This window comes from Schistocerca serialis, chromosome 2 (genome assembly GCF_023864345.2).
Source record: "Schistocerca serialis cubense isolate TAMUIC-IGC-003099 chromosome 2, iqSchSeri2.2, whole genome shotgun sequence".
Taxonomy (NCBI): domain Eukaryota; kingdom Metazoa; phylum Arthropoda; class Insecta; order Orthoptera; family Acrididae; genus Schistocerca; species Schistocerca serialis.
The window spans coordinates 891,880,406-891,894,719 of NC_064639.1; the positions used below are offsets into that span (position 1 = coordinate 891,880,406).

At 39.2% G+C, this 14,314-nt stretch overlaps 1 protein-coding gene across 1 annotated transcript in view; it reads left to right on the top strand.

Annotated features, from left to right (window-relative positions):
- The window catches only part of LOC126458230 (dynein beta chain, ciliary-like), a 477,648-nt gene that overhangs the window by 118,339 nt on the left and 344,995 nt on the right, over positions 1-14,314 (top strand). Inside the window, exons 8-9 of the mRNA XM_050095128.1 lie at positions 8,532-8,697; positions 12,055-12,178. Of these exons, the coding sequence (XP_049951085.1) occupies positions 8,532-8,697; positions 12,055-12,178 (290 nt within the window). The remainder of the gene's footprint in view (positions 1-8,531; positions 8,698-12,054; positions 12,179-14,314) is intronic.

A 14,314-nucleotide genomic window follows, 5' to 3' on the forward strand; every position in this document is an offset into this window, starting at 1 on the left:
TCATCTTTTGAAGCGATCCACAAATCGATCCAATTTGTGACTTCTTCATTAGTTTGGAAGTGTTAGTCAGCCAGGCTATGTGCCATTGATATTCAAAGGGAGCAATGTCTGGAGAATACAACGTGTGGGGTAGGACTTCCCATTTTAATGTTTCCAAGTACATTTTGACCTCTTTTGCAACGTGGGTTCGAGCGTTGTCGTGCTGCAAAATCACTTTATCGTGCCTCTTGCTGTATTGCAGCCATTTATCTTTTAATGCTCTTCTCAGATACATTAATTGCATTCAATAATGAGCACCTGTGATTGTTTCACTTGGTTTTAACACCTCATAGTACACGACGCTGAGCTGGTCCCACCAAATGTAGAGCATGATCTTGGAGCCATGAATATTCGGTTTTGCTGTTGATGTGGAAGCGTGGCCGAGATATCCCCATGATTTTTAGCATTTAGGGTTGTCGTAATGAACCCATTTTTCTTCCCTGGTCACAGTGCGATGCAGAAATCCCTTTCATTTTTGCCTCTGAATCAGCTGTTCACAAACACACAAACACCGTTGAACATCTCTTTGTTTCAGCTCACATGGGGCCAGGTTCCTTCTTTCTGAATCATGCCCATAGTCTTGAGACGTTTTGAAATAGCTTGCTGTGTCACTCCCACTAATTGTGCCAATTATTCCTGAGTTTGACGTGAGTCTTCATTCAGCAATGTCTCCAACTCTGCATCTTCAAAAACATTCTCTCTTCCACCACTATGCTGGTTTACAACATTAAAATTACCGTTCTTGAAGCGCTGAAACCACTCACGACACAGTCTTTCAGTAACAGTGTCCTTATCATAGGTACTTGAGAGAATTCAATGACACTCAGCCACTGTTTTCTTCACATTGAAACTAAACAGTAACACCTCCTGCAAATGATGATAATTAGGCTCGTAAACTGACATTTTCAATCAAGAACAACTTTATGATGCATTCACAAATCAACTAATGTTTGAATGAGGTTGTGTTGACCAAGGTCCAAGCTAACCGCCTGACTTCTGTGATGTGTTTCTTTCAACCGCTACTTACCGTTGTCGCCACCTATTGGCAAACGACAGAAGCATAGTTGTACACCTAGTAAATTGGGACAATGTAATAGACCTGCTAAAATGTTTAGGTGCAGGTACTTTGGCCATAAGAAGAATTACATCTTTGGGCAACATAGAAGTCAGTAAGTTAATGTATTATGCAGATTTTCAATCATTGATGTCTTATGAGATAATGTTGTTGTTGTTGTGGTCTTCAGTCCTGAGACTGGTTTGATGCAGCTCTCCATGCTACTCTATCCTGTGCAAGCTTCTTCATCTCCCAGTACCTACTGCAACCTACATCCTTCTGAATCTGCTTAGTGTATTCATCTCTTGGTCTCCCTCTACGATTTTTACCCTCCATGCTGCTCTCCAATGCTAAATTTGTGATCCCTTGATGCCTCAAAACATGCCCTACCAACCGACCCCTTCTTCTAGTCAAGTTGTGCCACAAACTTCTCTTCTCCCCAATCCTATTCAATACCTCCTCATTAGTTACGTGATCTACCCACCTTATCATCAGCATTCTTCTGTAGCACCACATTTCGAAAGCTTCTATTCTCTTCTTGTCCAAACCAGTTATCGTCCATGTTTCACTTCCATACATGGATACACTCCATACAAATACTTTCAGAAACGACTTCCTGACACTTAAATCTATACTCGATGTTAACAAATTTCTCTTCTTCAGAAACGATTTCCTTGCCATTGCCAGTCTACATTTTATATCCTCTCTTCTTCGACCATCATCAGTTATTTTACTCCCTAAATAGCAAAACTCTTTTACTACTTTAAGTGTCTCATTTCCTAATCTAATTCCCTCAGCATCACCCGATTTAATTTGACTACATTCCATTATCCTCGTTTTGCTTTTGTTGATGTTCATCTTATATCCTCCTTTCAAGACACTGTCCATTCCGTTGAACTGCTCTTCCATTTTGACCTCTTTTGCAACGTGGGTTCGAGCGTTGTCGTGCTGCAAAATCACTTTATCGTGCCTCTTGCTGTATTGCAGCCATTTATCTTTTAATGCTCTTCTCAGATACATTAATTGCATTCAATAATGAGCACCTGTGATTGTTTCACTTGGTTTTAACACCTCATAGTACACGACGCTGAGCTGGTCCCACCAAATGTAGAGCATGATCTTGGAGCCATGAATATTCGGTTTTGCTGTTGATGTGGAAGCGTGGCCGAGATATCCCCATGATTTTTAGCATTTAGGGTTGTCGTAATGAACCCATTTTTCTTCCCTGGTCACAGTGCGATGCAGAAATCCCTTTCATTTTTGCCTCTGAATCAGCTGTTCACAAACACACAAACACCGTTGAACATCTCTTTGTTTCAGCTCACATGGGGCCAGGTTCCTTCTTTCTGAATCATGCCCATAGTCTTGAGACGTTTTGAAATAGCTTGCTGTGTCACTCCCACTAATTGTGCCAATTATTCCTGAGTTTGACGTGAGTCTTCATTCAGCAATGTCTCCAACTCTGCATCTTCAAAAACATTCTCTCTTCCACCACTATGCTGGTTTACAACATTAAAATTACCGTTCTTGAAGCGCTGAAACCACTCACGACACAGTCTTTCAGTAACAGTGTCCTTATCATAGGTACTTGAGAGAATTCAATGACACTCAGCCACTGTTTTCTTCACATTGAAACTAAACAGTAACACCTCCTGCAAATGATGATAATTAGGCTCGTAAACTGACATTTTCAATCAAGAACAACTTTATGATGCATTCACAAATCAACTAATGTTTGAATGAGGTTGTGTTGACCAAGGTCCAAGCTAACCGCCTGACTTCTGTGATGTGTTTCTTTCAACCGCTACTTACCGTTGTCGCCACCTATTGGCAAACGACAGAAGCATAGTTGTACACCTAGTAAATTGGGACAATGTAATAGACCTGCTAAAATGTTTAGGTGCAGGTACTTTGGCCATAAGAAGAATTACATCTTTGGGCAACATAGAAGTCAGTAAGTTAATGTATTATGCAGATTTTCAATCATTGATGTCTTATGAGATAATGTTGTTGTTGTTGTGGTCTTCAGTCCTGAGACTGGTTTGATGCAGCTCTCCATGCTACTCTATCCTGTGCAAGCTTCTTCATCTCCCAGTACCTACTGCAACCTACATCCTTCTGAATCTGCTTAGTGTATTCATCTCTTGGTCTCCCTCTACGATTTTTACCCTCCATGCTGCTCTCCAATGCTAAATTTGTGATCCCTTGATGCCTCAAAACATGCCCTACCAACCGACCCCTTCTTCTAGTCAAGTTGTGCCACAAACTTCTCTTCTCCCCAATCCTATTCAATACCTCCTCATTAGTTACGTGATCTACCCACCTTATCATCAGCATTCTTCTGTAGCACCACATTTCGAAAGCTTCTATTCTCTTCTTGTCCAAACCAGTTATCGTCCATGTTTCACTTCCATACATGGATACACTCCATACAAATACTTTCAGAAACGACTTCCTGACACTTAAATCTATACTCGATGTTAACAAATTTCTCTTCTTCAGAAACGATTTCCTTGCCATTGCCAGTCTACATTTTATATCCTCTCTTCTTCGACCATCATCAGTTATTTTACTCCCTAAATAGCAAAACTCTTTTACTACTTTAAGTGTCTCATTTCCTAATCTAATTCCCTCAGCATCACCCGATTTAATTTGACTACATTCCATTATCCTCGTTTTGCTTTTGTTGATGTTCATCTTATATCCTCCTTTCAAGACACTGTCCATTCCGTTGAACTGCTCTTCCATTTTGACCTCTTTTGCAACGTGGGTTCGAGCGTTGTCGTGCTGCAAAATCACTTTATCGTGCCTCTTGCTGTATTGCAGCCATTTATCTTTTAATGCTCTTCTCAGATACATTAATTGCATTCAATAATGAGCACCTGTGATTGTTTCACTTGGTTTTAACACCTCATAGTACACGACGCTGAGCTGGTCCCACCAAATGTAGAGCATGATCTTGGAGCCATGAATATTCGGTTTTGCTGTTGATGTGGAAGCGTGGCCGAGATATCCCCATGATTTTTAGCATTTAGGGTTGTCGTAATGAACCCATTTTTCTTCCCTGGTCACAGTGCGATGCAGAAATCCCTTTCATTTTTGCCTCTGAATCAGCTGTTCACAAACACACAAACACCGTTGAACATCTCTTTGTTTCAGCTCACATGGGGCCAGGTTCCTTCTTTCTGAATCATGCCCATAGTCTTGAGACGTTTTGAAATAGCTTGCTGTGTCACTCCCACTAATTGTGCCAATTATTCCTGAGTTTGACGTGAGTCTTCATTCAGCAATGTCTCCAACTCTGCATCTTCAAAAACATTCTCTCTTCCACCACTATGCTGGTTTACAACATTAAAATTACCGTTCTTGAAGCGCTGAAACCACTCACGACACAGTCTTTCAGTAACAGTGTCCTTATCATAGGTACTTGAGAGAATTCAATGACACTCAGCCACTGTTTTCTTCACATTGAAACTAAACAGTAACACCTCCTGCAAATGATGATAATTAGGCTCGTAAACTGACATTTTCAATCAAGAACAACTTTATGATGCATTCACAAATCAACTAATGTTTGAATGAGGTTGTGTTGACCAAGGTCCAAGCTAACCGCCTGACTTCTGTGATGTGTTTCTTTCAACCGCTACTTACCGTTGTCGCCACCTATTGGCAAACGACAGAAGCATAGTTGTACACCTAGTAAATTGGGACAATGTAATAGACCTGCTAAAATGTTTAGGTGCAGGTACTTTGGCCATAAGAAGAATTACATCTTTGGGCAACATAGAAGTCAGTAAGTTAATGTATTATGCAGATTTTCAATCATTGATGTCTTATGAGATAATGTTGTTGTTGTTGTGGTCTTCAGTCCTGAGACTGGTTTGATGCAGCTCTCCATGCTACTCTATCCTGTGCAAGCTTCTTCATCTCCCAGTACCTACTGCAACCTACATCCTTCTGAATCTGCTTAGTGTATTCATCTCTTGGTCTCCCTCTACGATTTTTACCCTCCATGCTGCTCTCCAATGCTAAATTTGTGATCCCTTGATGCCTCAAAACATGCCCTACCAACCGACCCCTTCTTCTAGTCAAGTTGTGCCACAAACTTCTCTTCTCCCCAATCCTATTCAATACCTCCTCATTAGTTACGTGATCTACCCACCTTATCATCAGCATTCTTCTGTAGCACCACATTTCGAAAGCTTCTATTCTCTTCTTGTCCAAACCAGTTATCGTCCATGTTTCACTTCCATACATGGATACACTCCATACAAATACTTTCAGAAACGACTTCCTGACACTTAAATCTATACTCGATGTTAACAAATTTCTCTTCTTCAGAAACGATTTCCTTGCCATTGCCAGTCTACATTTTATATCCTCTCTTCTTCGACCATCATCAGTTATTTTACTCCCTAAATAGCAAAACTCTTTTACTACTTTAAGTGTCTCATTTCCTAATCTAATTCCCTCAGCATCACCCGATTTAATTTGACTACATTCCATTATCCTCGTTTTGCTTTTGTTGATGTTCATCTTATATCCTCCTTTCAAGACACTGTCCATTCCGTTGAACTGCTCTTCCAAGTCCTTTGCTGTCTCTGACAGAATTACAATGTCATCGGCGAACCTCAAAGTTTTTACTTCTTCTCCATGAATTTTAATACCTACTCCGAATTTTTCTTTTGTTTCCTTTACTGCTTGCTCAATATACAGATTGAATAACATCGGGGAGAGGCTACAACCCTGTCTCACTCCTTTCCCAACCACTGCTTCCCTTTCATGCCCCTCGACTCTTATAACTGCCATCTGATTTCTGTACAAATTGTAAATAGCCTTTTGCTCCCTGTATTTTATACCTGCCACCTTCAGAATTTGAAAGAGAGTATTCCAGTTAACATTGTCAAAAATGCCAGAAACGTAGGTTTGCCTTTTCTTAATCTTTCTTCTAAGATAAGTCGTAAGGTTAGTATTGCCTCACGTGTTCCAATATTTCTACGGAATCCAAACTGATCTTCCCCGAGGTCCGCTTCTACCAGTTTTTCCATTCGTCTGTAAAGAATTCGCGTTAGTATTTTGCAGCTGTGACTTATTAAACTGATAGTTCGGTAATTTTCACATCTGTCAACACCTGTGTCAACACCTGCTTTCTTTGGGATTGGAATTATTATATTCTTCATGAAGTCTGAGGGTATTTCGCCTGTCTCATACATCTTGCTCACCAGATGGTAGAGTTTTGTCATGACTGGCTCTCCCAAGGCCATCAGTAGTTCTAATGGAATGTTGTCTACTCCCGGGGCCTTGTTTCGACTCAGGTCTTTCAGTGCTCTGTCAAACTCTTCACGCAGTATCTTATCTCCCATTTCGTCTTCATCTACATCCTCTTCCATTTCCATAATATTGTCCTCAAGTACATCGCCCTTGTATAAACCCTCTATATACTCCTTCCACCTTTCTGCCTTCCCTTCTTTGCTTAGAACTGGGTTGCTATCTGAGCTCTTGATATTCATACAAGTGGTTCTCTTCTCTCCAAAGGTCTCTTTAATTTTCCTGTAGGCAGTATCTATCTTACCCCTAGTGAGACAAGCCTCTACATCCTTACGTTTGTCCTCCAGCCATCCCTGCTTAGCCATTTTGCACTTCCTGTCGATCTCATTTTTGAGACGTTTGTATTCCTTTTTGCCTGCTTCATTTACTGCATTTTTATATTGTCTCCTTTCATCAATTAAATTCAATATTTCTTCTGTTACCCAAGGATTTCTACTAGCCCTCGTCTTTTTACCTATTTGATCCTCTGCTGAATTTACTACTTCATCCCTCAAAGCTACCCTTTCTTCTTCTACTGTATTTCTTTCCCCCATTCCTGTCAATTGTTCCCTTATGCTGTCCCTGAAACTCTCTACAACCTCTGGTTCTTTCAGTTTATCCAGGTCCCATCTCCCACCTTTTTGCAGTTTCTTCAGTTTCAATCTGCAGTTCATAACCAATAGATTGTGGTCAGATTCCACATCTGCCCCTGGAAATGTCTTACAGCTTAAAACCTGGTTCCTAAATCTCTGTCTTACCATTATATAATCTATCTGATACCTTTTAGTATCGCCAGGATTCTTCCAGGTATACAACCTTCTTTTATGATTCTTGAACCAAGTGTTAGCTATGATTAAGTTATGCTCTGTGCAAAATTCTACAAGGCGGCTTCCTCTTTCATTTCTTCCCCCCAATCCATATTCACCTACTATGTTTCCTTCTCTCCCTTTTCCTACTGACGAATTCCAGTCACCCATGACTATTAAATTTTCGTCTCCCTTCACTACCTGAATAATTTCTTTTATCTCGTCATACATTTCATCTATTTCTTCATCATCTGCAGAGCTAGTTGGCATATAAACTTGTACTACTGTAGTAGGCATGGGCTTTGTGTCTATCTTGGCCACAATAATGCGTTCACTATGCTGTTTGTAGTAGCTAACCCGCACTCCTATTTTTTTTATTCATTATTAAACCTACTCTTGCATTACCCCTATTTGATTTTGTATTTATAACCCTGTAATCACCTGACCAAAAGTCTTGTTCCTCCTGCCACCAAACTTCACTAATTCCCACTATATCTAACTTTAACTTAACCATTTCCCTTTTTAAATTTTCTAACCTACCTGCCCGATTAAGGGATCTGACATTCCATGCTCCAATCCATAGAACGCCAGTTTTCTTTCTCCTGATAATATTCTGCAATAACTCCTCATGTTGGCAAGATGTATTCATTGCACAAAAGAAAATAGAGGTAATTAGAATCATGTATGCGGTTCACGTATGTATGTCTCGCAGGTATCTCTTTAAGCTGCAGGGAATGTTAACCACAGCCTCACAGTATGTTTATTCAGGTATGAAATTTGTTGTCAGTATTCCATCTAAATTTGAGAGTAACAGAGACCTCCAGAATTACAACATTAGAAGAAAAATGCTCTGCATTACCCTTTAATGCACTTAACTTGGGTACAGAAAGGGATCAAATATGCAGCTATAAAAGTCTTTGACAATCTACGTATGGGAGTAAAATGTCTGACAGATGGCAGACGTGTTTTCAAATATAGATCGAAGATGTTTCTCTGTAACGACTCCTCCTATACCTTAAAGAAGTTCTTGAAGAGAGATAATTAATCATTAAAAAAAAAAAAAAAGAAATCGATCTGTAAATGACCAGCATGTCATGGTATAATTTTTTTTTAATTTTTAATTTTTTTTTTTTTTTTTTGTATATTTTGATGAAAGTTGTATGTAAGTGTGCTATGTTTGTTCTGTTGACATATTCCATATCATGATATATTGTGAATTTAATCTGTGAAACACTTAACTAACTCACCATTGTCATGTTAAACTGCTAAATGGAGTAAGATATATTTTACACAGAGATACTAATTTACATTGTAAATGATTTTAGGTATGGCTGTGATGATGCATACACTTTAATGGATGTTACACATACCATAATTACAGAAATGGAAGAGCAAATGACAGTGCTCCAGGAACAGGCATCATTATTTGAAGTGACAGTCCCTGAATACAAGCAACTTAGGACATGTTGCAAAGAAATAAAAATGTTAAAGGTGTGTGTGTGGTTTTTATGTTAATCGTAACACATTATGATATAAAAAGTATCACTGATTACTACTCAGAAACATTCATATTTTATTAGATAAGTTAAATCCAGTACATTGCTTTATCATTGTGTAATATATTTTAAAGTTTGCTGTATATCTTGTACAGTATTATGATAATATCCTGTAAGTATTTCAGATTGCATAGTAAATTTCTACAAGTAGAAAATTTGCTTGGGAATGACAATGCCGTTATAGTACATGTTCTTTTTATTGCCCATTGTATCTTGAGCAACACGTAATTCCACTTGGCACCTGTGGAGGGTACATTAGCTTATTTGTTTTAGTTGTAAATATTTGTCATGTATTATTGTTTTTCTGACATGTTCCACATCCTGGATGACCTCCTCAGTACGGATCAGTTGGAATGAAAGTAAATCTAATCTAATCTAGTACAATAACATCTTTGAAAATCTAATCAAACAATGTAAACTCCAGGTAGAAATATCAACAATGTAGGGACAGATAGATCGCTACTTACTGTAAAGAACATGCATCAAGTTGCAGACAGGCATGATTAAAAGACACTCACATGTAGCTTTTGGCCACAGCCTTTGTCACTAAAGACACACACACACACACACACACAAACACACACACACACACACACACACACACACAAGCAAGCACACCTCACACACACATATGACTACCAACTTCAGGATCCCGGACTGGCATTCTGGCCCAAGATGCTGGAATTGGTCATCATGTGTGCATCAGATGTGCTTGCTTATGCGGGGGTGTTGTGTGTGTGTGTATTTAATCGTGCCTGTCAGCAACTTGACGTGTCTTCTCTGTGAAAACTTTGTCACATACCAACACATTTTTGGATAATGTTGGAAATATGGCTCAACTGAGATTTTCTCTGTGGATTTTCTTTCTCTTAGTTTACCTGGGGATAGGACACTAATCGCTAGTTACACGACAGTCTCGTAAGCAAGAAATTCATCTGTGGCAGTTTGTTGTCCACTGATGACTCTGTTGTCTACAGAAAAATATCAGCAGTGGGCAATAGTAAGGAAGTGCACAAAGACTCAGACAAAATTTCCACTTGGTGAAATTAATATGTGACTATCACTCTCTGCACACAATGAGCATTGGATGTTAAAATGGATTAATGAAGTGTGTGGCTCATTTTAAAGTTAGTTGGCTACATTGGTGAGTAGAGGGAGACCCCATACCAGTCACCAGACCCACTAACTTCCTGATAATTGATTTGATTGCAGGAAAGATATGGCTGGCAAAATATAAATGTCTTTAACACAGTGTGGATACTGTTTGGTTAGTAAAAATGTTTATTTTACATTTGCTTAAATGCTGTGCATGCAGTGACAGAGGGATCTGTGAACTCATTCAAGAATTCAGTAAATTCTGAACATCACATTGCATTTCAAAGCTGAATTCTGTGAATTCTGAAAAAATATACAGTAGAAAACCATTCTTCCAAGTCCATGAAATCTTACAGAAATTTTAAAAGTCCTTAACCTGTTGCATGTGAAAACTTTTGAGGAACTTTCAATGGTGACTGACATGCCACATATCTGCACAGGTCTTGCCTGTGTGAGTTCATACAACCAATGACCAACATGGTCACTGCCTTTAAAAAGCCACCTGCATGTGGCAGCAGATTAAATCACAAAACTAGTATTAAAGTAAAACCAATTTCCTTATAGACTATGCATTTATATCTGGGACTCAGTAGGGAGATTTATATTCTGCTGCAAAGTTCTATAACCTGCAAACATCAGGCAGGAAATTGGAAAATTCTTCCTTTTTTCTAAAATTATCAAATAATCCTTGTTGTTAATATATTGTGTCCATTATTTCAACAACTTCAGAAATTATAGGAACCAGCAAAGGTTCTGGTTCATCCTCATTTTCACTTTCTTCATCTTTCTCTGTCATCTGTTTCTACAAGAGTTCATCAGTTTTCATTGACTAACAGATGGCAGCAACTTAATCACATTCAGCATCGAAGCTAAGGTAATCAGTGTTTTCTTCTTGCCTCATTATTTGCTCACCTGCAATTTCTTCATTTTCTGCCATGATGTCTTTTGTAAGTATTTGATGAAAGCCAGCCTTCTTGAAACGCTTTGAGATTGTACTTTCTTTGTAACTTTTCTCAACATAGCATGAAGACAGACCAGTGTCTTCTATACAAGCATCTTCCTGTATTCTTGTTTCAGGTCTTTTACAATGCCTTGGTCAAGTTGCTGAAGGTGGTTTGTACAATTGGGAGGAAAAAAAAACACTACATTTGTATTAACAACGTAGGAAGAGGCAGATTGCTACTTACTGTAAAGAAGACACATCAAGTTGCAGACAGGCATAATTAAAAGACACCCACATATAGTTTTCAGCCACAGCCATCATCAGTAAAACACACACACACACACACACACACACACACACACACACACACACACACACACACCATTCTCTCTCTCTCTCTCTCTCTCTCTCTCTCTCTCTCACACACACACACACACACACACACACACACACACTCAAGGAAGCACACATCATGCACACATGACCACCAACTCCAAAGTTTCAGCCCAGAATGCAGCATCACGTGATCACGTGACATGCAAGCAGCAATCTGGAGAGGGTGGGGAAGGAGAAGGGGAAGGGAAGGGATAGTAGTGTATGGGAGGGAAGAGGGAACATACATTGTCTGGTGAAGTGTGCAGGGACTAGAGTGCCAACAGGCGCAGTGTCAGGAGATTGTGAGGCAAGGAGGTGCAGGAAAAAGGAGCAAAAAAGGAGAGGAGTGGGGAAAGACTGGTGGGTGTATTGGCAGAGGGCTGCAAATAAACAGGGTGAGAGATGAGAATGGGGAGGAGATGATAGAACAGAGGGGGTGGAAACTGTCGGGTAGAGGGTGGGAGGACAATATGTTACCATATGTGACCTCGTCTCTGTCACCACCCATACACTACTGTCCCTTCCCTTCCTGCGTGTGAGTGAGGTGTGTGTGTGTGTGTGTGTGTGTGTGTGTGTGTGTGTGTGTGTGTCTTTCAGTGACGAAGGCTGTGGGCGAAAACTATATGTGAGTGTCTTTTAATTGTGCCTGTCTGCAACTTAACATGTCTTCTTTACGGTAAGTAGTATTCTAACTTTTCCTTCATTGTTGATATGTTGCATTGAAGTGATTTCAGTAGGCCTACTATATTCTGTGGTTTCTGCTAGCCAAGTTTAGTGTTGTTAACTGTACTTACCTGCAAATTCTATTAAGTTTGATCTTTGTATCATAATTGTTGATTAGATATTTAGAGCTAATTAAAATATTATTCATTCAAACAGACTTTATGGGACTATATATACATTGTGAGATCATACATAGATGACTGGAAGACTACACCATGGAAGAAAATTGATGTAGAAAACATGGATCAGGAATGCAAAAAGTTTGGCAAAGAAATCCGAGGTGAGTAACATTCTTACAAAAATTCTTTGTCATGAATTTAAATAATTTGGCTATTCCAAGAGTTATAAGCTTTAACTTACATGCCAACTATTTCTTCACTCCTGTATAAATTTTTAGCAGGTTTTATAGACAGATCATTTGTTTCATGATCATATTTTTAATTTTTGTGTATTTCTGTCTTCTGCTGTCTATTTGTTGTACTTTTCATTCTTTCTTCATACTCATCTGTACAGTAAGTAAACTGTACATGTACTTCACTACAAAGCACTACAAAAAAGAGAACTATAAAACATTTCATTACAGACCACTACAAAACATTTGACAAAAGATCACTCTGAAAAATTGCTGTGACCTGCAAATTTGGCTATCTTTATTTTGAACAGTAACTAATGCTGTTAATACACTGATGTGCAAAACCTAAGGACAGAAGTAACTTTTGCATGATGTGTCACTGCCAAGTAATATAGCGCAACGAAACTTCATACCATATGTAGAACAAACTGCTAAAGGTAACTGAAAGAAATATGGAAAAAGACAAACAGAAATGACACTTTTATACAAAGACAATAATCATACTGAAGTCACTGTGATTTATGGTGGTCCCTTTGACATTGTAAAAGGTTCAGACATGGTTTTTAATAGGGTGTGTGATCACCATGGACAGCAATGCTTGCTCTGTGACATTCTGCCATACTGTCCACAGGGATGGTAAGGGTTTTTGTAGTAGGGTGTTCCATTCCTCCACCAGCATAGTCGACAACTACTTGGTGATGGTTGTTGGTGCATATGGATGAGCTACAATATGTCTCCCCAATGCATACCACATGTGCTTGGTGGGATTTAAGTTGGGGAGAATGGACAGGCCATTACATTTGCCAAGTATCCTCCCATTCCAAGAATTCCTCTACCTGTGATGCTCAATGTGGTTGCACATTTTCATCCATAAAAATAAAATCATAACCAGATGCAAGCCTGAAAAGAAACAAATGGGGAAGGAGTATTGTGTCACAATAACATTGACCAGTGAGTATCATGTACGAAGATTTGGAGGTCAGTACGCCCATGCAGCTTACACCTCCCCACACCTTAACACCTGAACCACCAAAACGATCATGTTTGACAATGCTGGATATTCCCTCATATTGCAAGAGGTACGATGTAATGCACCCAAGAAAAATGTCGAACATGATCATTCTGGTGGTCCAGGTGGTTTGTTGTGGTGAGTCACGATGTTGCATCGGTATACTGGCCTCCACGTCTTTGAAAATGGTACTCTTACTGGTCAACATTGTTTTGACACTTTACTCCTTCCCAATTTTTGCCTTTTCATGGGTTCATTCAGCAATGACCTAATTTTTATGGGTTATATTTCACCACCATATTGAACAGTGCAGGTGGAGGAGCTCTTTAAATGAGAGGATGTTTGGCAAATTGACTCCTCTGCATATTCCCCTAACTTAAATCCCATCACGCATGTGTGGGAAGCAGTTGGGAGATGTGCAGCAAGTCCACATGCGCCAACAACCATCCAGCAGCTGTCTACCACACTGGTGAAGGACTGGAACATCCTAAAACAGCAACTTCCTACCAATCTTGCAGCCATCATGGGAGCATATTGCCGAAAATGCATTTCCATCTGTGGTGATCACACACCCTGTTGAGAGCTGTGTCCTGTCTCTTGTAGTGACTTCAATGTAATTGTTGTCTTTGAATAAAAGTGTCATTTCTCTTCATCTCATTGCATATTTCTTTCAGTTACTTTCTATACTATACTATAGCAGTTCTTTCCTTGTATGATCCAAGTTTCATCGAGCTACTTATTTGCAGTGACACATCATTCAAAAATTACTTTCATCCTTAAGTCTTGCACAGCATGTATATTGTTATTACTTTACCCATTTTTGTGGATTGCCATAGAAGAAAATAGTCAACAAACATAAATGACGTAAGAATAAAAATTATACAGTTGTATCCTGATTGAAATAGGGAAGAAAACTTTGATCAAATAGTAATTGAAATTTTGATTTTTTTTTTCAATAGATTATCCTGTTGCCTTTTTCTGGATATTCTTAGCCACCACCACTTCCTTTACCTCTCTTGCTGTAACTAATGCCTACTATCCACTCAAACTAACAA